The sequence below is a fragment of the Triturus cristatus genome, chromosome 2_1 (genome assembly GCF_964204655.1).
Source record: "Triturus cristatus chromosome 2_1, aTriCri1.1, whole genome shotgun sequence".
Taxonomy (NCBI): Eukaryota; Metazoa; Chordata; class Amphibia; order Caudata; family Salamandridae; genus Triturus; species Triturus cristatus.
In genome coordinates, this window is record NC_140581.1 from 32,852,300 (window position 1) to 32,877,116 (window position 24,817).

Genomic DNA, 24,817 nt, shown 5'->3' on the forward strand with positions numbered 1-24,817 from the left:
AGAGTTTTATAAATTTTAGCAAGACGGATGCTATGGATGCTTCTGGATCTTCGTCCTCAAATATTACTTGACTTTGTTTTTTCTTACAGATTCTTCATTTACTATTTTTTCCCTCTACCATTTATGTGTCATCTGTTATTTCCCTTGGCTTCGATAGTCTTGCAATTTTCACTCGGTAGTTCAATGTAGTAATAGCTATGTTTTATCTAAGGATTTGCATTTTTCACTATTTATTATATTAATAGTTCTATTGTTTTTGTCCTATTTCACTTCCGCAGATATCTTACCTTTTTGGTGTGTTGCCCCTCGTCCTCCGTTTGGTCAATCCTGGATATGCCGTCTATGTCATGTGGCATCACCCCTCCCCCTTGTTTCCTTGAATCATCTTCATGTAAGTATGTTTCCTGTTCATATGTTCTTCTTGTGTCTTTCATGTTGCCTTTTACCACTGTTCCTCTCTCTCTTTTTCCTTTCCCCTTCTTTTCTTTTTCCTTGCACTTTCCATATACTATTCTCTTTTTTCTCTCTCCTTATCTGATTACTTGCAAATTTATACTTTTTGTTCACTGTTTTTTTCTCCTATTGAGTTTATCAATATTATTGTCGTTAATTTTTTCCTCTTTTACCTTCTTGTTGGTATGCTCCTGAGCTCTCATTTATTTACTAATTTTAATCTTATAACTGTTTATCGCATTGTATGTTCATGGTTTAATGATATGACTCATATCCAGTCAAGTTCAGAGTTACCACATGGAATATTAAGGGATTGAATAATCTAGATTAAAAACTGATTATACTTTTCTTCAAGAAACCCACCTATCTGATGCTGAAGCGTCTAAATTAAAGAAATGTTGGGTAGGTAATGTGTTTTCTTCCCCAGCTTTGGGTAAGAAGAATGGTGTTCTCATTCTATCTCATAAAAAGTTTAATGTCTCTGTTACTTCTCAAGAAACTGACTGAAGGTCGTTGGGTTATTGTTAAACTACTTTTTGATAAAATACCATTGGTTTGCTTTAATGTTTATACTCCAGTTTCTGTTGACAATGTTGTTAGGTTGCAAATTTCTGATAAGTTACTTTCATTTGATGATGATGATTATATTATTTTTGGCGGTGACTAATCAAATTTGTGATCCCATTTTGGATAGGAATTCCCCAGTCAGATTTGTAAATAATAAAATTCACTCACAATTTACTTCTGCCATTCATCAAAAATCTTTAGTTGATATTTGGAGACTGTGCCATCCTGATCTTCGAGAATACAGCTTTTTCTCCCCCCCTCACAAATCACAATCTCGTATTGACTAAGTAAATCTATAACGCAACATGTACTTCACTCTGAAATAGGGTCCATTTTAATTTCAGATCATGCCCCGGTTTTTGTTGATTTTGACCTCATTCCTTACAGCCCGTCTGCTGGACGTTGGCGATTTAATAATTCATTGCTTGTGGATCCTAATTTTTCTAGCCAATTCAGTTCTTTCGCTTCGGAATTCTTCACCATAAATACAACTCCTGATTCCTCTCCTGCTATGATCTGGGATTCTTTCAAGGCAGCTGCAAGAGGTTTCATTATCAATTTTGTGTCTCAGAAGAAAAAAAAGTTGAGAAACACTCGGCTCAATTGCTTGCCCAAATAAAAAAACTAGAATATGTTTATTATCATTCTTCTTCTGAAACTTCTTTGAAAGAACTTATTACTGCTAAGATTACTTTTAATAAATTATCCACGGAAGCTGCTTCTTATCTTCTGAAGAGTAGTGCTTGTTATTATGGGGGTCAGAACAAAATGGGGAAATTATTGGCTAATTATCTAAAAGCACGTCGGGATAGAGTTAGGATAGACTCTCTGACTAATTCTAATGGGGACACTTCTCAGAGATGAAGATATTGTAACTGAATGCGTCTCCTTCTATAAAAATCTTTACACTCCTGAGACTCAACCACTTCACTCTGATCTATCTTCTTATTTTCATTCAAACAGTACCCCCCTTCACAACACATTGATTTTGATTCGCTACAGGTCGATATTACATTGGCAGAAATTTCCCATGCTGTTTCGGTTTTAAGACGCGGTAAAACCCCTGGCCCCAACGGATTCACCATTGAATTTTATGAGCATTTTTCGAAGCTTCTTCTCCCACAACTTCTTTTATTCACCTCCTTTATTGAGAATGGATCGTCTCAAGGCACCTTTCAAGATGCTATGATTTGCTTAATTCCTAAGGAAGGCAAGACCCTTCTTTTTGTAAAAACTATCGCCCTATATCTTTAGTTAATACAGATTACAAGATTTTTGCTAAAATTCTTGCCTTACGTATTGATTCTGTCTTGCCTGAGCTTCTTGGACCAGAGCAGTCGGGCTTTGTAAAAGGTAGTTTATCTTCTGATAATTCTAGAGTCTTTTTCAATATTCTTAGAAAGGCCTCTTCCATAGATTACCCGCTTGCTGCCATAGCTTTAGATGCTGAAAAAGCCTTTTGATAGGATTGGCTGTGACTTTAGGTTCCATGCTCTAAAATGGATAGGGTTCCCTCCTAAATTAATTTCCTTGATTTCTCTATTATATTCTGGTCCCAAAGCATCTATTTTTCCTAACGGTAAGGTTTCCGATTATTTTTCTCTTTCTAGAGGTGTGCGTCAGGGCTACCCCCTATTCCCCCTATTATTCGTAGTCGCATTAGAACCTTTCCTCACTAAAATTAGGCAGGATACTCAAATTACAGGTTTCCATCTGGGCTCCCACCAAGTCAAAATGTTGGTTTATGCAGATGATATTCTTTTATATTGTTCCAATCCAGACACTTGTCTTCCCCCTTTCCTCTCTCAGGTAGATGCGTTTTCGAAACTATCGGGGTACCGCCTAAATCGAGATAAGTGTGAAGTTCTGCCCCTTAATGTCTTGTGTCTTAAACACTATTTTACTCAAACTGGTTTTTCCTGGCAATCCTCAAAATTAAAATGTTTAGGACTATGGATTTCCCCAACTATTTCAGAAACTTTAAAACAGAATTTTGATTATATTACTAAGAAATTAAATGATTCAATTACTAAATGGCACCCTCTTTTTCTCTCTCGGTGGGGTAGATTAGACTATTAAGATGATGCTTGCTCCCATTATTTTATACTCTCTTTCAATGATTCCTGTATGTTAGACCCGGCCCTCGTAACATAGCCATCCCTGTCCCCGCACCCCATAACCTGACCCCTGCACCTCACACAGCCCCCGAGCCCACGGCCTAGCCGATCCTTCCCACCCGAACACACACACCCGACCCGGACTTCCCCGTCCGTGGCCTTCCTCCTTTCGGCCACACCGGGCCCGCATGCCCACTTCATGCACCATGATGGCCGCCCGGCCCCAGCGCGACCCTGGCCTAGAGGCGCCACTCCGGCTGGGGGACATCGCGCTCCCATTGGGATGAGAGAGGGAGGAGCAGTTTCCATCGCACCTCTGAGCTTCCCTGGGAAAGTGGGTTTCAATCAGCCCGCCGGCCTCCCTGAGGGCTGGCTCCACGCCTGCTGGGTGTCTGGGACTCCTCCCGACCCAGCCCTGAAAGGATTAAAAGACAATGGCAGGAAACCCCGACAAGCGACCCCCAGGTGACAAGACCCCTGCCTGCACAGACTCCGGACATCAAAGAGGAGTCGTCCTATAACCAGGGGTGCTCTGGGACTGTCCGGCAGATTCGCCTTTGGAAACACCCGAGCCCTGCTGAGTGACTCGCGGCTCCCTGAAGATCGTAAGACCTCCGAACTCGTGCTTGAGCCCTGCTGAGTGACTCGCGGCTCCCTGAAGATCGTAAGACCTCCGAACTCGTGCTTGAGCCCTGCTGAGTGACTCGCGGCTCCCACAGACTCTCTTGGTCCCGCCGGACCCAAACGACGACAAGCGTATCCCCCAGCTCGAGGATTGTGAGCTGTGCGCCGGGTACGCTCCTGCATTTGATCCATATCCCCAAAGACTGTCCCGCTACCTCCTACCCCCCTCCAAGACTCTGTGAGCCCGCGCTCCACTTGTATATATTTGCCTTGCTGATCATAAAGATCCTACAACTCCGATCTGATAAAGATTTATTCTTAGGAACTCCCGGTGTGGTGCCGAGTGTACGATCCTAGATACGAGATTCCTCCCCTGAGGAGTCTCCCGCCAGTGCCCGGCTACGATACCTCGAGGGTTGGTCTCAGGATAGTCAGGGCCCCCCTCCGGGCTCCTCTGAGGTCGCCTTCTAACACTGTACATATCCCGGGCTATTATTTTAAGAGAATTGATCGCATTTCATTAAAATTTCTTTGGAAAGGCAAACACTCTTGAATAGCCTTATCTACTCTTAAAAAAGATAAATTATATGGCGGACTTAAGTTCCCTGATTTTAAATCTTACCATTATGCGTTTTCTCTAAAACAAGCCTCTCGCTGGCTTTCTTCTGATTCTCCTACATATCCTCCGGTTTGGCTGCTCAGAGAAAAATTCTTCACTTCCCCCTTTGGCTTTCTAGAATCCCTTGCTTTCTCTGCTAACACCTCTTCTTTACGTTATTCTGTCATTTCTTATACACAAACTTTTAACTCCTCTTCTGCCATCTTCCTATCCTTCGCTTATTTCACTTTCTCAACAACCTATCTGGCACAATAAATTGTTACGCATTAAAAATCGTGTTTTCTATTGGAAATCATGGCAATCCAAAGGGCTGGTATGGATTTCTCAACTCTTGTCTGATAATAAACCCTTATCTTTTTCAGACCTTAAATCTAACTTTGCTCTTCCTAATTCTTTCAAGAAACAATATGATCTTTTACTCCCTTCTCTCCACCAATATCTTACATTACTTCCACCTTTTCCTGATCTCCCTATAACATGTTCTACATTATTTCCGTTATTAAATACCTCCTCTTCTGCATCCTCCCTTTACAAATGTCTTATCTTCTTCGGCAAGGTGCAAAACGAAGACTGAATTGTCATGGGAGAAGGACCTATCGCAATGCTGGCCTGTCTGTTTGGGATAAATTATGGTTAAAGATTCACAAAACCTCCCGGGCGGCCAACACTACTCAAACTCTTTATTTTGTGTATCAACGTTCATTATATTCACCTGCAAATTTAGCTTCCTTTTCCTCTAACACCCCATCACTATGCTGGTCCTGTCCATGCTTAAGGGCTGATTTAAAACACATGTTATTTGAATGCCCCAATATTGACAAATTTTGGAATTTAGTTTGGTCTCAAAATAACAAAATATTTAACACAAAGGTTTCCTTTTCTGTCCCAAATATTTTCCTAGGTTCTTTATCCCCTTCTTTGCCTCAATCCCCATCACATTTTCAGCTAATTGATTTGTTACTTGCTATTGCCTTACACTTAATCACCTCCAATTGGAAACATGCAGATAACGTTACTTACAGAGCCTGGTGGAACACCCTCTGCTTCCATCATAGACTTGATACTAATTATGTTACCCCTGTATCATTAGCAATTAAAAGATTTGCTATGGCTCCCTCTCACTACATATTTATCTGCTTCCGCCTCCAACTACTTCAATTACTACTATTGTGACAACATCAGATGTCCGTAGACAGCCATGATTTTGTTTCGTTTGGTTTTTAGTTGATCAGTAAACCAGGGGGCGACTCTAGTCTTAACATTATGTAAAGGGGCAATTTTATCTAGAGTGGTCAAAATGGCTTTATTAAATTGTAATGCCATATAGTTGACACTTGCTGCTGAGTATCGGATCAGGGCAGATATTTTTTTGAGAAAAAGAGATGGAGTTACTTTGCACCAAGATCTGCGTAACACGACTTCGCTATCTAAGTTAGTTTTTTCTTTTAAGACAGCTGCAATGGCGAATTTCAGTAAGTAATGGTCAGTCCATACCAACGGTTCAGGGGGTTCCATAGTCATTTCGAAGGCATTCGTAAATATGAGGTCCAGTGTGTGGCCAGCGCAGTGGGTGGGACCAACCACCAACTGAGCAAGACCAAGGGAACTCATATTAGAGATAAGTTTGTCAGTGTCTGGGTTTAGTAGCATTTCTGCATAGGGATTAAAATCTTAAATCAGAATAAAATTATCAGAGGCTAAAACATGGGGCGCAATAATTTCAAATAGCTGATTTGAGAAATTTCCTTTTACACCGGGGGGTCGATAAGACAGTGCCCCTCTCCAAGAACCATTGGAGAGGCCAGTGATCTTAAAAGTACATATTTCTAATTGACTGTGCATTATACTTTCCAAAATAGTAACCATTAAGGCGTATTTGTAAGCAATTAACAAACCGCCCCCTCTTTTCTCTTTCCTATCGATTCGGATGATTTTATATTGTGAAGGGAAGGCGATCTGTACATCCGAGGAGGCGTGTTCCTGAAGCCAAGTTTCCGTAACGAAACATAAGTCAGGATCGGTTTGATCTAATATGCTCCATGTCTCAATAGGATGTTTGGAGATGGAGCGTGCATTAAAATAGATCGCTCTGAGCGATCCAGGAGGCGTGTTGTGTTGGCTGGGGCCTAGGGAGAAGTTTGGCGCATTAAGATCAGTAGGCACAAAAGAACGCCTAATGTCAGGGACCCTCAATAGGTCAGTTTCCCATACGCCAGTAAATTTATCCGCAAAGGTATTTAAATTTTTTATTTCTTGACTCGTATATTGGATGAAACCCATAGTTTCTTGGGCAAACAGAACAGTGTCAGGTGGCGAAAAAAGGCTAGAGTGCTGACCTAGAGCTTCCGGTAGCACGCCGGAAGCAATGACAGCCCCAAGCGACCCTCTGTTCAATCGGCACACGCCATCACGGACCGGGGTCAGGGGCAACTATGCACGAAAGAAGAAGTTTAAAAACAGTAAGCGTCAAGTATGTAAAATTTTTTAAAAGCAAATGTGCAAAATAAGCAATTTGTTGAGAACAAGTGACAATATACTGGAGTGGTAGGTAGTACCTCCGCAAGCGTTACAACATTCCAGCAGCAGCCAGTGATCAAAGCAGCAGAGTAGTTCTCAGATTTTCTTAGCACAAGTGGGAAATAATTATCCCAAAACAGAGAACTGACTCGCCGGGGAGGAGGGTGGCTGCATGTGAATCTATGAATTATACCAATATTGGATAACTGTAGTTACAGGTAAGTAACTTGTTTTCTTATCCACTATTGGGGTATCTTTCACAGATCCACATGCCTGAATCAGAGTAGCAAGCAGTATCACAAATGTACTGTTTGCGGATGGTGGGAGACAAGTGTTCATAAACTCCCAAACTGCATCCACAATGGTTGAAACATTTTAAAATAACCAAGCCTTTAAGAAATCAAAAGGTACTTTAAAAGTCATTATTGAAATAAAACATGAATATTAATATACTGATATACATAACTATACAGCGCTTTAGACATATCAATATGTATGTTGCATGATACATGGTAGCATATGAAAGAGAAGTACCTGAATCTGACCTTAACGAAAGATGGCATAGAGCCGCCTGTCCAACAGCTGCATCTTCTTGTTGTGCAGATAGAAGACAGTAATGCTTTGTGAACGTGTGGACATTTTTCCATGTCGCAGCACGACAGATATTTTCCAGAGTCACTCCAGCAAACAATGCTGTAGAAGCTGCCACAGCTCTTGTAGAATGAGCTTTGGCTTTCCCCTGTAAAGGTTTGCTGGTTTTGTCATGGCAGAAATGAATCGCACATGCCAGCCATCTGGAGATTGTAGCCTTTGTCACTGCAGTTCCAAGTGTTGCTTGACCATAGGCCACGAACAGTTGGTTGGAACGTCTGATCTCTTTAGTTTTCTGTAGGTAGAATTTTAAACAGAGCTTAACATCCAGAGAGTGTAATGCTCTTTCAGCTGGAGTGGATGGATCCGGAAAGAAAGTTCTAAATCGTACCGGTTCATTTAAATGAAATTGGTACCTTGGGGATGAATTTCGGATTTGTTCGAAGGGTTACGTAGTCCTGAGAGAAATGTTAGAAAAGTTCCGTGATAGTGAAAGCTTGGATTTCACTTACCCTTCGTGCATAAGTAAGAGCCAGTAGAATAGCGACCTTCGAAGTGAGGAATTTGAGATCAGCTTTGTGGATCGGCTCAAATGGACGTTTCATTAATTGCCCTAGCACGGTGTTAAGTTCCCACTCTGGAGGGGGTTCTCGCACTGGAGGGAAGGCTCGGAAAAGCCCTTTCATAAATTGTTTGACAAGTGAAGATGAACAGAGAGAAGGAAGTTTAGCGCATTTTCTGAATCTGGAAAGAGCAGCAGGATGGACCTTGACTGATGAAAAGGTAAGCCCAGACTTGGCTAGAGAAAGCAACTAAGGAAGAATTTGTTCCGCAGGAGATTGAACTGGGTGAATATTGTTCACCTCGCACCAATAGCAAAATCGCTTCCATTTTAAGCGATTAGTTTTGATTGTGATCTGGGCACGAGATTTGGCCAAAATTTCACGACAGTCCTGAGAGATGTTGAGGTCCTTGAACTCTAAGAAATCAGGAGCCATGCGTGCAAGTGTAGGGACTGTGGGTCCGGATGAACCACTTGGCCTCCGTCCCTCGACAACATCGTAGGCGTCGGAATAAGGCGAATAGGCTTGTCTTGAGACAATAGACGTTCCTGGAAGCTATACTGCCTTGGCCAACGGGGCGCAATCAGAATTAGACGGCAACCCTCCAGCTTCATCTTCATCTTGCGGAGCACTTTCAGGATCAATAGTATTGGGGGAAAAGAGTATGCACAAATCCTTGACCATCGCATGGACAGGGCATTCCCCTTGAGCCCTGTTGAGGGAACCTGCTGGCATAATATCGGCATTTCTTGTTTTCCCTCGTTGCGAATAGATCCAGTGCTGGTTTGCCCCAAGCCTGGAAAACTCTGTTCCCCTGCTTCTCCTCCAGCTCCCACTCATAACAGTCTGATTGAGTCCTGCTCAGCGTGTCCGCCAGAGTATTGTGGAGACCCCCGACGTGCTCGGCTTTCAGGGTTATTTTGTGGAATCTGACCCACTCCCACAATTTGAGCCTCCTGCGAGAGCATCGCTGATTTTGTTCCTCCCTGCTTGTTGATGTAATACATGCTGGTCGTATTGTCTGTACGGACCAGCACAGAGGAACCCGCGATACTTGGAAGGAACGCTTGCAGAGACAGAAAGATGGCGCGGAGCTCCAGTTTGTTGATATGCCGTTTGTATACTTGAGACCATTTTCCTTGAATCTGCAAATCTTGTAGATGACCTCCCCATCCCTCCATGGAGGCATCCGTTGTTAGAAAAAAGTCTGGAATGGTTGGTAGGAATGTGAGACCTTGGGCTAGATTCGCTCTTTGTGACCACCAATGCAGAGAATCTATCATGCGTGGCGTGACCCTGATGGAATCGTCGAAAGAACCCACGGCTTGTTGCCATTGAAGACGTAACTCCTATTGAAGAGGTCTTATTTTGATGCGTGCCAAGGGTATGGGATTTATTGCTGAAGAGCACATTCCCAGGAGTGAAGCAAAACATCCGGACAGAAACTGACCTTCTTGAAATTGAATTGGCAAATTTTTGGAGATGCATTTGGCGGTCATGTGACAAGAATGCTTTGCACTGGACCGTGTCAAACATTGCCCCGAGAAATGGAATGACTTGGAGTCAACGAAACTGCAATTTGCTCTTGTTGAGAGTCAGCCCCAAGAGAAGCGCAGAGATGAAGACATGCTGTTGTGGCAACCTTGGCTTCTTGTTCCGAAGGACCTTTGATTAGCCAATTGTCGAGATAAGGGAACACCTGGATTCCTCGAGATCTCAAAGTTGCTGCCACTGGTGCCAAGCACTTCGTGAAGATTCTTGGTGCCGATTTCAGCTCAAACGGGAGCACTTTTAATTGATAGTGGGTGCCAGCCACTGTGAAGTGGAGATATTTGCGATGTTTGGGGTGGATAGGGATGTGGAAATACGCATCTTCCATATACAGAGAAGCCATAAAATCTCCTTCGTTTAAACAGCTTAAAATCTCGGAAAGCGTGACCATCCGGAAACTTTGCTTTTCGAGGAATTTGTTGAGCTTGCGGAGGTCCAGAATCGGTCGCCATTCCCCTGAATTCTTCTTGATGAGGAAGAAACGAGAATAGAAACCGGTTCCTCTTTGAGATGATGGAACCTTCTCTATTGCATTCTTGAGGAGCATCGATAAGGCTTCTTTGAATAATAAGTGAAGACTAGGGGGAGGGGGACCTCTGGGCGGAGTAGTAGGTGGCTGTTTGATAAATTCCAGGGTGTGGCCATTGGTTACTAGGGTAAGGAGGGTAATGTGGCTGGCGCCCTGTGGAGATAATTGTTTCCTGTTGGTATCTCAACCTTGATTCTGTGATCGTTTTCAACCACCCTGACAGGACAAACTAGATTGGCGGTATGATGTCTGGCTGTAAGGCTGGCTATACTGCTATTGATACTGCCTGTTTTGTTGGTTTTGATATCCTGCTCTTGAAGTAAAACCACGTCCTCTTGCACCTCTGAAAAATCCGCGCCTGTATTGAAGGGCGCCTAACGATCGGACAGTATCCGTGTCAGTTTTTATAGCAAGGAGGGCCTCATTAATGTGTTTACCAAACAAAGACTCTCAGTCATAGGCCATGTCTAGAATCTTCGTTTGCACCTCCGGCCTTAATGTTATGGCTTCAAGCCATCCTTGGTGTCTAAGCACTGCAGCCCCGGCAAGCTGACGAAAGTTGGTGTTTACAATGTCCAGTGCGCAATCTATAGTTTCACATGCGGCTCGTTCTCCCTCCAACAGGATTTTCCTTGCTTCCCGTCTACGGTCCTCAGGAATGAGGTCAATAAGCCCCGCCATATCTGACCACATCTGACGGTCATAACGGCCTATTATCGCCATAGAGTTACCGTCTCTAATCGAGGCCGCTGCCATGGTAGAGAATTGTTTTTTACCTAGAAGATCCAGCCTCCGTCCTTGCTCATCAGGCGGTGAGGTGATGAGCGTCGCAGGATTTTTAGATCGTTGTTGGGCAGCTTGAGAAAAACTGAATCTGGTCGTGGATGACCAATAAGACAAGATGGGCTGGTAGCAGGAGCACAGAACTTTTTCTCTATTTGAGGAAGCACTGCCGGAATAGACGCAGGTGTCTTGATTATCTTAACCCCTTCATTCCAGATATAGTCAATGATTGGTACAGCTCGCGTGATCTTCCTAGACTCTTCCGTGAAATCATGCAAAAAAAACCAGCCTGTCTGCTCAACTGTAACAGGCAGCTGGAATCTAGCTGCCACTCGCTGCATTAAATTATGAAAGCCCCCGATGTCCTCAGGGGGAGAATCAGAAGGTAGAGGAAGGGGTGGAGAAGGCATCGGTATTATATATTTGTCCCAGGGATCCGTAATATTAGCAATTTCAGGTAATTCTCCCTCTTCAACCTCCTCCTCAGAGGATGTAGTGTCATGGTGCACCCGTTCAGATGGACCCAAAGGATGAGCCGGTGTAACAGGAACCTCAGACTGAGGTACCAGATCAGGGACCACCACTGGTGGGGGTGGATTTTCTGGGACAGCCTGTTGTGGGGGAAACCTTTGACGGTAATCCGCTAGCATGGCCTGGAGATCCTGTATGAGCGATGGAGGGAGGTGACTCATTTCCCTCTGGCGCGACTCCCTTCGAGGAAATATATGGTATGGAATGATAAGCTCTTCCTGGTAATATTGTTGCTGGTAATCATCGTCGTCATCGTCTTGACACTTAATGTCAAGCTCAGAAGAACGGCGAGCAGTGCCAAATGGTCCCTCATCGTCTTCATCCTCAGTCTTAATCTTCAACGTAAGTTTCCAAATGGTGTGAAGGCAGAAGCGAAGAGATTTTACTGTAATCTTGATGCCTTTGAAATGTCTTGAGTTGAAAAGGTCCAGACGATATGGGCGTTGATTGTGAAGGCAAAGGCATAACCGCTGATACATGAGATGGGACTGGTAAATCAGTCGTCAACGGGCTCTTCGTCGACGGGATTGTCGTCGACGGAGTCTTCGCTGATGCGGTCGTCGACGGGACAGTTGACCATGAGTTAATCTTCGTTGATGATAATATCTTCGTCGACGGTAGAGGCTTCGTCGACGGCACCGTCATCGATTGACTCAACGTCGACATGGTCTTTGATGACTTTCTCATCGACGATTCGTCAAAAACAGGCTTCTTAATCGTGATTGAGATTCTAGTAGACAGAATAGGCGCAGTAATGGCCGTCGTCGAGACAGTAGCTGTCGATGATGGGGCAGAAGAGGTCACAGAAATCGCCGACGGAGTCAAAGTGAGAGATTTGACATGGCTTTTACACAGTTTTTGAAGTAGCTATCTTCTTAGACTCCTTGACCGATGTAGAGGGTGGAGACAGCGCTGACCCAGAGGAAAGCATAGGTGACCTCTGTGAAGGGTCAGAAACATCATGGGAAGATTTATGGTGTTTTCTTCCCTCACTTGAAGAGCTGTCATGGGATCTAGCTCTTTTGCTAGAAGTTGAGGCTTGGTCATCCTCCTCAGCCGAAGATTTGAGCCACAAAAGCAGTCTTGCCTCTCTATCCCCAAGTCTTAGTAGGGAAAGTACGGCAGATCTGGCAATCCTTCGCCACATGCTTAAGATAAAGGCAATAAATGCAGTTTTTATGCTGACCATCAACATGGAGCCTCTTCTTTTCACAGGTCCCGTAGCGCTTGAAGAGAGCTTTCCTGTCAGACATTCTGAAGAGTTGAAGAGAAGAACTGAGCTGGCACTCAGGGAGACTCCCTTCCACACGACGCGCAGTGAAAATCTGAGGAGAACTGCTTCTGCTTGCTGAGAGCGTTCTAGAGGGTGCTGGTAGCTGATTGGTTGGAGAGGTCTTTTGGTTCTTTTTACTATAATGATGTAGATAGGCTACTAAGATTTGGGCCTTAGACTTTTTCTTTTAGCCTACTACTGCTATTTACTTATGGCACTACTTTTGTAATTTACCGTGGGACTTTCGCCTCGGCGACGGGGAATGATTCAGGCATGTGAATCTATGAAAAATAACCCAATACTGGATAATTACAAATACTTGCCCCTTTGCGGGGATGACTGACACTGGGGCTCTGTATGATTAATCAGATGTTTAGTTGCAATCTTTTCTCAGACTTGGGCCCTATTTCGATCTTGGCAGTAATGGTCCCACGTCAGATTTCCAATGGTTTCACAACTCACCTACTTGGCGGTCCGCCCTGTGCATTTAGATATTGGTGGGTCCATTAACGAAACACCGCCAACATCCGACCAACTCACCCAGGATTTCCCTGCTGTCTCGACAGAGGCAGTAGAAGCTGTCGGCGGGAGTCCAGCCGGGATTCCTGCCAATCTAATCATGATGTGCCTTGCCGTCAGTGAAACCACCTACTTTGAGTTGGCAGAATCAAAGGAAATTAAGTGAAAACATCCCTTCTCCATGTTCCCAACTTCCGTTTCCATGTTAATACCCATTGTCCAGGTCCCTCCTTTGCTGCTAGAACTTTACCACAACGCCAATCCACTCTGGTGTCACCGGGATCTAAGGTACGTTTATTACACATCTTACTATGAATTGCAGGTTAGAATTTACTTTAGCCTCGTGTTTTTGTACACTGCTCTTATATTATTTGTGTCATTCATAAGTTTTTATCTTGCAACTTCTAGCGGTAAGATGCACACACTGTATTGAAACAGATATTTATTTGGTGGTGGTTGTGGGTGTTGTGCTTGTGGTGTCTCTGGGTGTACATTCAATAGTGTGTGTATGTTGGTGTACTATGATGTTTGACAACACAAGGGCATTACACATAACCTATTTTTACATTTTGACCCATTCACAACGTTTGTGTGTAGTGAGGCAATCTCCACACAGCCAGGGACTCACTTCATCATAAATCCGCCGCCAGCACAACTGGGACAGCTAAATATACTTGATGCAAACCAGCTGGCTTGCCGGTAACGGACTACTGTTAGCCAGCAGAGAAGACTGCTGACATGGCGAGAAACTGTTGATGCCACACAAATACGGCAGACAGAAGGCCATCAGCTAGACGGAATGCTTGGAACTGCTGCCATGGCGGGACGACGGTAGTCCTGCCAAAATCTAAATCAAGTTCTTGGTCACCAGACTTTGGAAGCCACCCAGCAACCTTGCTTGACTGACAATGTAGAGCCTGCTGTATTGTTTTCACTCGTTTCTTGTAAGTCATGCAGACAAGCAAAGTACGCTGGTGTACAGAGATTTTTGAAACATAGAATATCTGGAATAAACCTTAGTTTTAAACTACATTTAAACCTGTGTGCAATCTCACACTATACTCACCTTGGGAGATTGTTAATTACTTGCTGGTGCTATATAGGTTTCTCAATCACTGCTTAAGAAACTTGAAGCCAAGATTTGCTTAACAGTCCGGTTGCTCCTTGCAATCACGCCATTATTCCCAGGAAAGAATGAATGCCAATATTGTAGAGTAATAAAATCAGTTTCAATTAGCTGAGCTCCCAGTTCAAGTAAGGCACACACAGATGACTTGACACTGCGGTGTGAGGATGTCTAACTCCTCCCATTGCAAGCAGATGCATTTTCGCACCATGTGAGCCACTGCATTGTAGCCAAGCCAACCCCATTAAGGTGTGTACAGCTATGTAGTTACCAGTATATGTTCGTATTGACAGGTGGCAAAGACCCTATATCATCAACATAAATTGTTTCAAAGGACTCCTTAAGGGCCCTAAAATTCCCTAAATGAGTGCAATGGGAGCTTCACAGTAGTGAAAAATAAATGTAGCCGTTTTCAATAACAGGACATGTAAAACTTAAAAGTACATGCCCTACCTTTTAGTTACACAGCACCCTGCCTTTAGGACTACCTAGGTCATACCTTAAGGGTGACTTGTGTGTAATAAAAGGGGAGTTTAGGGTTTGGAAAAAGGGTTTTAAATGCCAAGTCGAAGTGCCAGTTAACTGCATCCATAGACCAAACACACAAGATGATGGACGGAATGTTGCACATTGGCAAAACATTCACCCCCAGTCACAGATCTGGGTTTAATCCATCGTTATTTTGCTCACCACGCCAGCCCAGTTCAGACATGGCCATATGCAAATCAGTCTTGACCCTGTGCCTCAAGGAAACAGTCCAGCCCGAACTGCCAAGCCACGTCTTCCCTGGACCGGAATCAAGCATCCTAGGACCGGTTTTGGGTTTTCACCCCTCTTCAGCCAGGATAGCTTGACTCCAGTGGTGTAGTGAGCACGGGACCCACGTCTGCGCATACCCTTCCCACATAGAGCTTACAGCAAAACACACAAGATGATGGACGGAATGTTGCACATTGGCAAAACATTCACCCCCAGTCACAGATCTGGGTTTAATCCATCGTTATTTTGCTCACCACGCCAGCCCAGTTCAGACATGGGCATATGACCCCGAAACCGGTCCTAGGATGCTTGATTCCGGTCTAGGGAAGACATGGCTTGGCAGTTCGGGCTGGACTGTTCCCTTGGGGCACAGGGTCAAGACTGATTTGCATATGGCCATTTATGAACTGGGGTGGCGTGGTGAGCAAAATAACGATGGATTAAACCCAGATCTGTGACTGGGGGTGAATGTTTTGCCAACGCGCAACATTCCGTCCATCATCTTGTGTGTTTAACTGCATCCATAGACCCTGCAGTCTCAGCCCTGAAGCAGGTTTGAAAGGCTACTTGTGTGGGTGGCACAATCACTGCTGCAGGCCCACTACTAGCATTTAATTTACACCCACTGGATATATGGTATACCTTTTTACGAGGGACTTAAAAGTAAAATAAATAAGCCAAATGTGTATACACCAATGTTACCATGTTTAGGGAAGAAGCACATGCACTTTAGCACTGGTCAACAGTGGTAAAGTGCTCAGAGTCCTAAGGCCAACAAAAATAATCAGCAAAAAGAGGAGGTAAGCAGCCAAAAAGGTTGGGGCAAGACCACCCTAAGTATGACTGGACTAACACGTGCCCCGCAGCAGAAAGTGGGGACATCTACCCAACCTCTAGAGAGTTCTCATCACTAAAGTGGAAAAACCTGGATAGACCATCAGCATTGGCTTGGTCTACCCCTGGTCTGTGTCCCACCCCGTAGGAAAATGGGCCACCTCAACAATTTTGGATTCTCGCCCTTCATGTGCATCAGCCACCTGAGGAGCCTGTGGTCAGTCTGATTAGGGGGCAACAATGGTGCCATATCCCCTGATAAACCTCATGAAGAACCCAGTGAGGCCCAGGAATGTTCTGGCCTCAGTCTGGAGTTTGGCGGCCTCCCAAGCAATGATCATCTCCATCTTGGCCAGGAGCGGCTGCACCTCACCCCTGCCCACCAGGTGTCCTGTACACCACATACACCGGCCTATCTGGCCTTTGTAGTGAGGCCTCCCTGTTGCAGAGCCTGAAACACTTCCTGGAGGTGAAAAGGCGGTCCTTCCAATTGCTAGTGGAGAGAGCTATGTCATCCAGGTAGAACCTGGCTCACCAACGTTCTAGAAGGTGGCAGGGGAAATCTTGAGTCCAAAGGGAATCACACAAAATTGGTAGTGGCTTGTTTCTCATTGGCACTTTGTTAGGGTGATCTGCCAATACCCTGATGTAAGATCAAAGGTATGCAAGTACTGGGCAGCCCCTAACCAGTCAAAAAGCTCATCAGCCTTCGGGGTGGGATGAGCAACAGTCTTTGTCACTGAGTTAAGCCTTCTATAATCCAAACAGAACCTCAGTTCAAGTGTGGTGCCCGGTGGGGCAGCTTTTGGTACCAGAACCACAGGACCGGACCAGGGGCTACTGGAGAGTTCTAACACCACTAACTACAGCATTTTATAGACTTCACTCTTAATGCTGGACCTCACTGTATCCGACAACCTGTAAGATTTATTCTTACAGAGAAGTTGTTCCCTATGTCCACATCATGGAAATACAGGTGGGTAGTCCCAGCAGTAAGGGAGAAAAGAGAGGAGTACTGTCCTAATACTTGGTGGTAGTCTCTCTGCTGTTCGGGAGTTAAGCTGGGCAAAAGGATTACTGCTTCCACAGACCCATCTTTCTCCTTGGAGTACTAGAGGTCAGGGAGAGGTTCACCCTCCTCCATCTGTCACCAAAAACCCCTTGGGGGGGGGGGGGGGGGGGGGGGGGAGGGGCAGGGGGAGATGAGGTCCCTGGCCCGATCCATGGCTCAGGGAGGGGGCCCTTGTTATCTGGTTCACCTTTTTTTTTTTTTTAAAGTACTGAACAAGCAGAATAAAAATGTATAGCATAAACCGCACATCCACATTGCGAAATGTACTATCTGTTACCATTGAGGGAGTGGAGGGGGATCACCACCCACACAAGGGTTTGCCTCTTGTGAATCATGGCCTACCACTACACTCAATGGCAATAAATAGCATATTACACTATGCACACAAGCCTACATCTTTACAGAAATAGGTCACAAGGATCCTGCCTATGGAGAGAGATTCTTCTGTATAAGACAGCATTTTAGTATTATGCCACAGGAAAAGCCAGGTCCTGATAAGGAGTGCATCTTATTAAGATGAAGATAATCAAAGTTGTAGCATTAACATGGACAACCCATATTAAAAATAAGATTAAATAGCGTGCTTTCTGCACACATTGCAGACACACGTCTAATGGAAGTATGACAAGTGTTTAAGAAAAAGGCATTTGAAGATGCAAGTATCATCTGGTCAAGAGATCGTACCCTACCCGTTCATGCGATTGTAGCTGGCCTGCAGACCAACACTCTTGGCCCAGGCAGCTACTTTCCTTTGGATGAGAGACGATTTGGCACCCAGGGCCTTCATCCGTTCTTGGATCTTTTCCCACACTCTTGGCACCCCAAGAAAGCCAGTGGGGCGCACCTCTCGCAGCGTGGTGATCAAGGAGCCCTGTGAACAAAAAGGAAGAAGCAGGGAATGGTTGTGGTCTCAATTCACCTACCTGTGTTTAACAATGTATTAAGGACAAACCAGAAAAAATGATATGCACCAAAGTGATCATAATGCGGGTACTCGATGTGCCACTATGGAGAAAGAGACCTGAAGGCTTCCACTGGCTGACAAAGATATGAATTCAATGGTGTTTGACAGGCCAGAAAATATGGAATTTCCAACACAGGCAGTGGTGTGGAAGCAAGTTTGAAACATTTCACATTACACCTGTCTGGCCAATCTACAACACAAGGTTTAAAGGACTAGGGCTGGACTTAACTATGGCTACAAGATCCGCCAATCTAAGATTTTCCAGCTAATAGAGGTATAAACATGCATTACTGTGTAAGCTAATCACGCTCCCTTCCAGCAGACTGCCCACAGGATGCAGCAGCGCCAGTTTTACTCTCAACTTGCTTCCCCAAATGCCAAATTGTTTCCCACGTATGTGTGTTTATTCAAGGGGAAGAGCAAGATTAGTTTGTTAATAGCTGGCAAACCCTTCACAAGAGGGCAGGTTGCCCATGAGATGCCATGTTCATGTCAGCATTCGTCCTACACAGAGGTTTAGTTCCTCTGCATTTACCTTGAGGGCATCTGGGTCTGCAAAATATGTAGTTCCTCCACTACATATGGGCAGCCAGAGGTCCAGGAGCTGAGCTGCAACATGGCTCAAGGGCAGGTAACTGATCAGCACTTCCTGGTCCGCAACATCCAGTGCTTTACAAGCTTGTTTCACTACCCACGTCAGCTGCAAACCAAAAGGGAGCTTAGTTAGATACCAGGAGCTAGAGTAGAACTCTCCAAGAAACCCAGCAAGGAAATCAGGGGCTTGGAAAGCCGAGAAAATTAAGAAAAGTAGAGGAACTTTGCATTGGTTCATTATACCCGACTCCACAGACATACAAACACACGCACACCCCCTACCTATCAAGAGGCATGTCATTTGGGACTCTGGTCACTCACGTTTTAGCTCATAATCTGCAGTTTGTCATTATTTCGAAAGAGATCAAACCACAAGAATGCAGGGTGCTGATGGTGTTGCATGACTTGGACTTCCTGGGTCATATTCAGTTCCTAAGGAAGCCAAGCCATGAGCATGGTTATGGTCGCTTTATTGTTCTTTCTGTCTGAGCTACAGATCACAGAAATCCTCTTGCTATCCTGGTTCATTTACTTCATAGTCCATTCCATATTGAAAACAAACTTTGTAGTTCAAGCTTTTAAGATTGTTAAAGACCTTCCAGTGAAGCCTTACAATACAACAGGAAGTCCTGTTCCAAGTCCCGTTGGGAACCCGAGACCCTCCCATAGAGACTCCAGATATCTCCGCTCACCTGGATTCAAGTTAGCCCAGTCTTTTTTAATTCTTTTTATTAACCATATGCTTCAATAGAGAACAGTACGATGTACACAGTAAGTGGTTTGGCATATACAATTACATAACAAGGTCCACATTTCAAGTTAGCCCAGACTCCTAATATCTTAGTGCCCTAGAGTTAAAACTTACCCGAAATCGAACAAATGGTTCACAGATCGTCTGCCCCACTGGAATAAAAACAAACCCCCATGAGATCTCACATGGTTTGCCAGGTCCACTTCAGGGGCAGAGGAGGGATACCTCTAGATCCACATTACTGAATCATCCAGCTCCACCAAGGAACTGTTTCACATCTACAGCGAGACTTTGTCCCACTTCATCTGCCGTCTCCTTCCTCGACGGTCCTCTGGCACTTTACTGTCAGCAAAATGGATTCTATTAGGGCCCTCATGGATGACTCTGCCCCACCGGCCTTGGAGGCCCCTGAGAAAGTGGATAATTCGTTGAAGCGGATAGTAGCCCTCTTCAAGTAATAATGGCCTATTACAGACTAGGTCCTATTAGGTCTCAATTTAAACCAGAGCGCAACCCGAGGAAGCTGTAGCACAGAGCAGACATGTTTTACGAAGGAGAAATGTGTATTTAATAGTATCAGAATAGGTAAAAAGGAGACAAAAATCCCACTCTAGTTCTTAAAAACAGACAATTGTAATGAGCACATATACACCAAGAACTACAAAAATCAGGTGTAGGAAACCAGAGATCTGATTTTTAAAGGTTATAGGTGTTTCTAGCACCAAAAGGAGCAAAGACAACCGCAGGTATCGGACTATGCTGAACAGGGTCAAAGTAAAAAAAATTAGGGCTGACCGCGATGGAACAAGGGCCGGATATAGAGACCAGGTTAGGTCGTGTGGAAAGTCAAATTAGGACTAAAAACATTTTTAGAAATTGAATTTTTTTCAGTAGAGCAATGCAGCAGGCTACCTTCCACCATGTATGGTTTCTGAAGAGGGTCTTGCCACTGCTTCATTGCTACTAGAGGATCACCACGTACTGTGGGGACTACTGAAACACCCTACGCAGACTCTCTCCTCACTTTTCTTACAGAACTCAAATTATACAGCCTCCCTTGGCTTTGCCTCAAACATCAAGACCACATTACACCTTCACCCTAGAACTTCCACTTGTTAGGAAAGAGAATCCTTTAAAATTCGAATTCGCTCATAAGTTCCTTCTTGGCTGTGCACCAAACCACCCTTGAAAAATGTTCCTTCTCCAGCAACCACCCAAAAGCCCCAGATCTTGAAAGATGGCCTAAGTGGTGGCCCGATGGTTCAGATCCAGATGGACTGGTAGTCGGTCCTTTAACTTCCAGGGCGTCTGTCTCCGGAACACACTGCCCCTTTACTTAACACTGGAAAATTACCTCAAATACAGCATATTTGAAAAACTCATCCTGTCACTGTGGCTTTTGGAAGGTATCCCATCCTCATGATACTCCCCTGAGCCGCACCGTCTCTTCTGCTGGTCAGACACCCCAAGACTGGCTTGCCCCTTCATCTGGGTCCTTGGGCTCTGGCTCCAACAAGGTGCCGTATTTGCTGGCATACTCTCTCCTGTACGGTTAAGCACGGAGAATAATTCAAGCAATCCTTATTCCACTTGGTTTGTTGTAGCAGGCTGGCACACCCAAAGGTGGGCCTGTGCTCACTGTGCCACAGGAATGGAGCGATACTTCACTGACCATGTCCAAGTGGGTCAAAACCAGTCTGGGGTCGTTTGTGTTTCTGTCTAAGGAAGAGCTGGCCTGGCAGTTTGGGATGGAATGTTCCTATTGGAGCAAGAGCAAGACTGACATGACCAAGGCTGGTATCCATCTGGAGGAACAGAGGGCAAAAACAATTTAACTGCGTGCAATTGCAACTGGATGAGAACATGCCAAGCATTTCTTCACTCAGTTTGTTACATTTAGTTGAACAGAGTTAACCCTGAAAGGACAACCAAACCAAGTGTCATTTCCAAACAGGCCTCTTCCCTGTAACCCATCAACCAAAGTCAAAGCCCCCAGATGTACAATTACAGCAGTATACATTAATTTTGGCTCATATCATTCAGAGTACGTTTGATATCTTGGCTTTCTTTTAGTGAGGACTGTTTTTATATAATATTCATGTAGCCGTTGAACTGCAAACAAGTTTTCATTGCTAGTACTAGTAGTGTGTACAATTCTCACCAATGCCTTGGAAACAACAATATCCCCTCATTTTCAGTGAGCCAGTTAGCTAAAAAGGAAAGACCATCATGAAGGGAGACCTCTGATGGACATGCTCCTCATAGGGGTAAGCACGTCAGTGACATCCAGGGGCTAGACAGGCAAGGGCTGCCTCCAACATCTGGGGGCTATACAGACTGGCTGCATCCAACATCCGGGGGCTAGACATGGAAGGGCTGCCTCCAACATCTGGGGGCTACACAGACTGGCTGCATCCAACATCCGGGGGTTACACAGGCAAGGGCTGCCTCCAGTTCATGAAAGGCAAATAAATTGACCTGTTACTACATATCTCATCACAGTAGAGACTGAGCAGGGTTCCTGTCAGGCTGCCTACATAATGTTTGATATTTTCGTAAAGTATGCCGTACTTTTTTTTGCCTTCGTAACCGTTCTCCCGCACAGGAGTTATCAGAAGAATCTGTCTCAACATACTCTGTACTATGGTAACGTAGGATTTAACATTGTAGAAGTGAGAATGCTTCTGGTTAACTGTTTGTGGACTCCCATTCAAGCATCTCATGAGGAGTGTCCGACAGGTCTCTTTGTAGGTCTCCATACGGACTTCCCCCTGGGCTACATCCCATGGGAGGGCCTTGGTGCCAGACTGCTCCCTACGCTTCATAGGGCTCACAGGCTAGAAGCACAGGTGTTAGGTGAGAGCCAAGAGTGCTCTATTGGATAGGCCCAAACTGTGGCGCACAAGCTGAGCTCAAAAGACCAGATAACACTCTCTATCAAACAACCACACAAACATCTCTTCAACTAGCAACAAACAGAACAATACTGTGTGTTCTGACAAACGTGGCCCAGCCAATGGTTCATTTTATATTAGTCTTTACAGACCACTGTCGATAGAGGCGTGAAACGAAACGTCTTCGGCCACTCATAAGGCCAAAGATGTTTTTACATGTAACATGGAAGCTTCCTTAGTGACCTTGCCAGAGAAAAACCAACCAAAAACGTTCGAATGAGACAAGGAAAAAACCCAAATACCACTACAAATAAACCCATGACGATACAAACTTCTAAAAAATGTATCAAAAAGAAAAGGAGTTTGCTAAACGTAATAAAGAAACTGTAAAACGTATTTGAATAGAAGACAAGAAATAGAAGAGGTTATACGAAAGACTGAAAGATATTGTCTCAGATCTTTTTCTTTAATGAATATGGACAAATCTACATAGATAATTGATGCATAAAACAAATAGGATTTGGGTGACATTTTATTTCTAATGCAGAATTTTGTTTACTATGATTTCTGAATGAACAGCAGACAGCTATATCATAGTTAGTGGCCGAGAAATCTAATATTTTAAAAAGCATTATATACGGATAGAACGGATCAGAGCCAACAGTCTGGGTGCAGACCTTGGATATATTCAATACTATTTCATATCCATGTACAAGCTTTATTTGTCCTGGTGAAGATATGGTTGTTTGCGCACATACACTGGCTCTCCAGATCATAGCCATTTACCAACGTTTGGCCTTGTGTGGAACGTCAGTGCTGGATATTAAGCATTTATAAACAAGAAAACATTTTGACTCTAAGAAACTGGCTCTATATATACTGCACCAAAGTGAGGTACAGTGTGTATAGAGTCCAAGGGTCTCCAGATTTTTGGCAGAGGTTAAAGTTAGATAGAACCTTACTCTCTAAAGTGGTAACTTGGTCGAGCAGTAAGGAACGATCAGAGGACAGTGTAAAGCATTTGATGTACACACTCAGTCAGCAAATAGTCTCACACACTCAAGAACTGAACTCTAGGCCAATTGTTTTTGTATACAAAATATACAGATTTATATCTAGAACCAAGCAAGCCTGGTACAAGTAAGCATAAAAAATACTTTTCAGTAGTAAATTACTTGTATGAACAGTTCAAAATTGCAGTTTAACTTGTACTGGTTTTGGTTACAGTTTTAAGTAAGCAGTTTTGCAACACATTACAGGTATAGTACATTCGAATGAATGGGCTTTTTAAGTAAAAAAAGTTACTTTTCAGATTACTTTTACTAACACAGGGCTGGATCCTAGATTCAGCCCTAGGACATTTCCTGAAAACAGGTGAGTAAATGAGTTTTAGTTAGAGGTACGACCTTTAAAGATTATTGCATTTCAAAAGTTGACAAAACCTTTTTCACGTAGAATCACCAATGTTATTCTATGGGAGGAAATTCACTTAGCAGGTAAGTTATGTTAACGATACTTTTTCTTACTCAGTGCTGGATACCTAGGTTCAGCACTGGGACATTTCCTGAAAACAGTTGACAAAATGCGTTTTTCGGTTGATTTTTAAGGAATATTTGTAATTTTCAAAGGTCGACCCTGACACTTTTTCTCCTAAAAAGTTTCTATATTATTCTATGAGGAAAAAGAGGTTATCGGTTTCCAGGTAGGTAATTGGTCTTTTGAGTTAGGGTTCTGGGGTTAGACTCAGGGGTCTCCGAGGGTCAGTAATGCACTGTTGCACCCCCAGTGGCACTAGGGTGGCCGGGTGCAGAGTGTTGAGGTCCAATGTTAACCTATGGAGGATAGGGGGACTCCAGTTGGCGGCTGCTGGCAAGCAGGCCACGGGTTGTGGGAGCAAAGCTCCTAGGGTTAAGCTCAGGGCAAGGTGGGGACCAGGTTATCACAAAAGGGGCACCCTCAACGGCACCAGGGCAGACGGGTGCAGGGTGCTGTTTTGAGGTCGGGTGCCCTGTTGATTTAAATGGAGATTCTCCGGGACACACAAAACACTGCAGGCTCGGGGACTAGGATCTTGCAGGAGTGACCACCTCTTCGAGGGGTAAGTTGGGATGTTGAGGGTTGGTTAGGCACCGCTGGGTTGGGCACACAAGGCCGCGGGGCATCGGGTGCAGGGGTGCCTTGGGACGTCGGATTTTCTCGTCGCGGTAGGGGGGGTCCTCTGGATTGAGGCTGTCGTCTGGAGGCTTGAGGCAGGCCAGGGGTCACCGGATCTCAGGTCAGGATCGCCGGGGGTGATCTCCTCGTGGTGTTTTTCCACTCAAGCTCGGGCCGGGCTCGGCGGGTGCAGAGTGGGCTGGATTCGTGGTTTCTGGCTGGCATCAGAAGCTGCAGTTCAAACACGTCCAGTGTTCACGGGAGAAACAGCTTGGAAAGTGAATGCAGGCAGGTCCTTCGGGGTTTTTGAGGTTGCTGACCGCTGGGCATGCCGGGGTTTTGCAGGAGCAGGTTTGAGGGGTGACAGGCCTGTAGGGCTGGGAAAAGTCAGTGGGCGTCGTCCTCTTGTTAGCTCTGCACAGTTTCTCGTCT

The 24,817-nt window shown here is 44.6% G+C and overlaps 1 protein-coding gene across 2 annotated transcripts in view; it reads right to left on the bottom strand.

Annotated features, from left to right (window-relative positions):
- The window catches only part of LOC146863655 (long-chain-fatty-acid--CoA ligase ACSBG2-like), a 797,459-nt gene that overhangs the window by 64,955 nt on the left and 707,687 nt on the right, over positions 1–24,817 (bottom strand). For both annotated transcript variants that reach the window (XM_085627744.1, XM_085627747.1), the window contains 2 exons: positions 18,528–18,692; positions 17,718–17,899 (listed from right to left, as the gene is read on the bottom strand). In XM_085627744.1, coding sequence (XP_085483870.1) covers positions 17,718–17,899; positions 18,528–18,692 — 347 coding nt within the window. The remainder of the gene's footprint in view (positions 1–17,717; positions 17,900–18,527; positions 18,693–24,817) is intronic.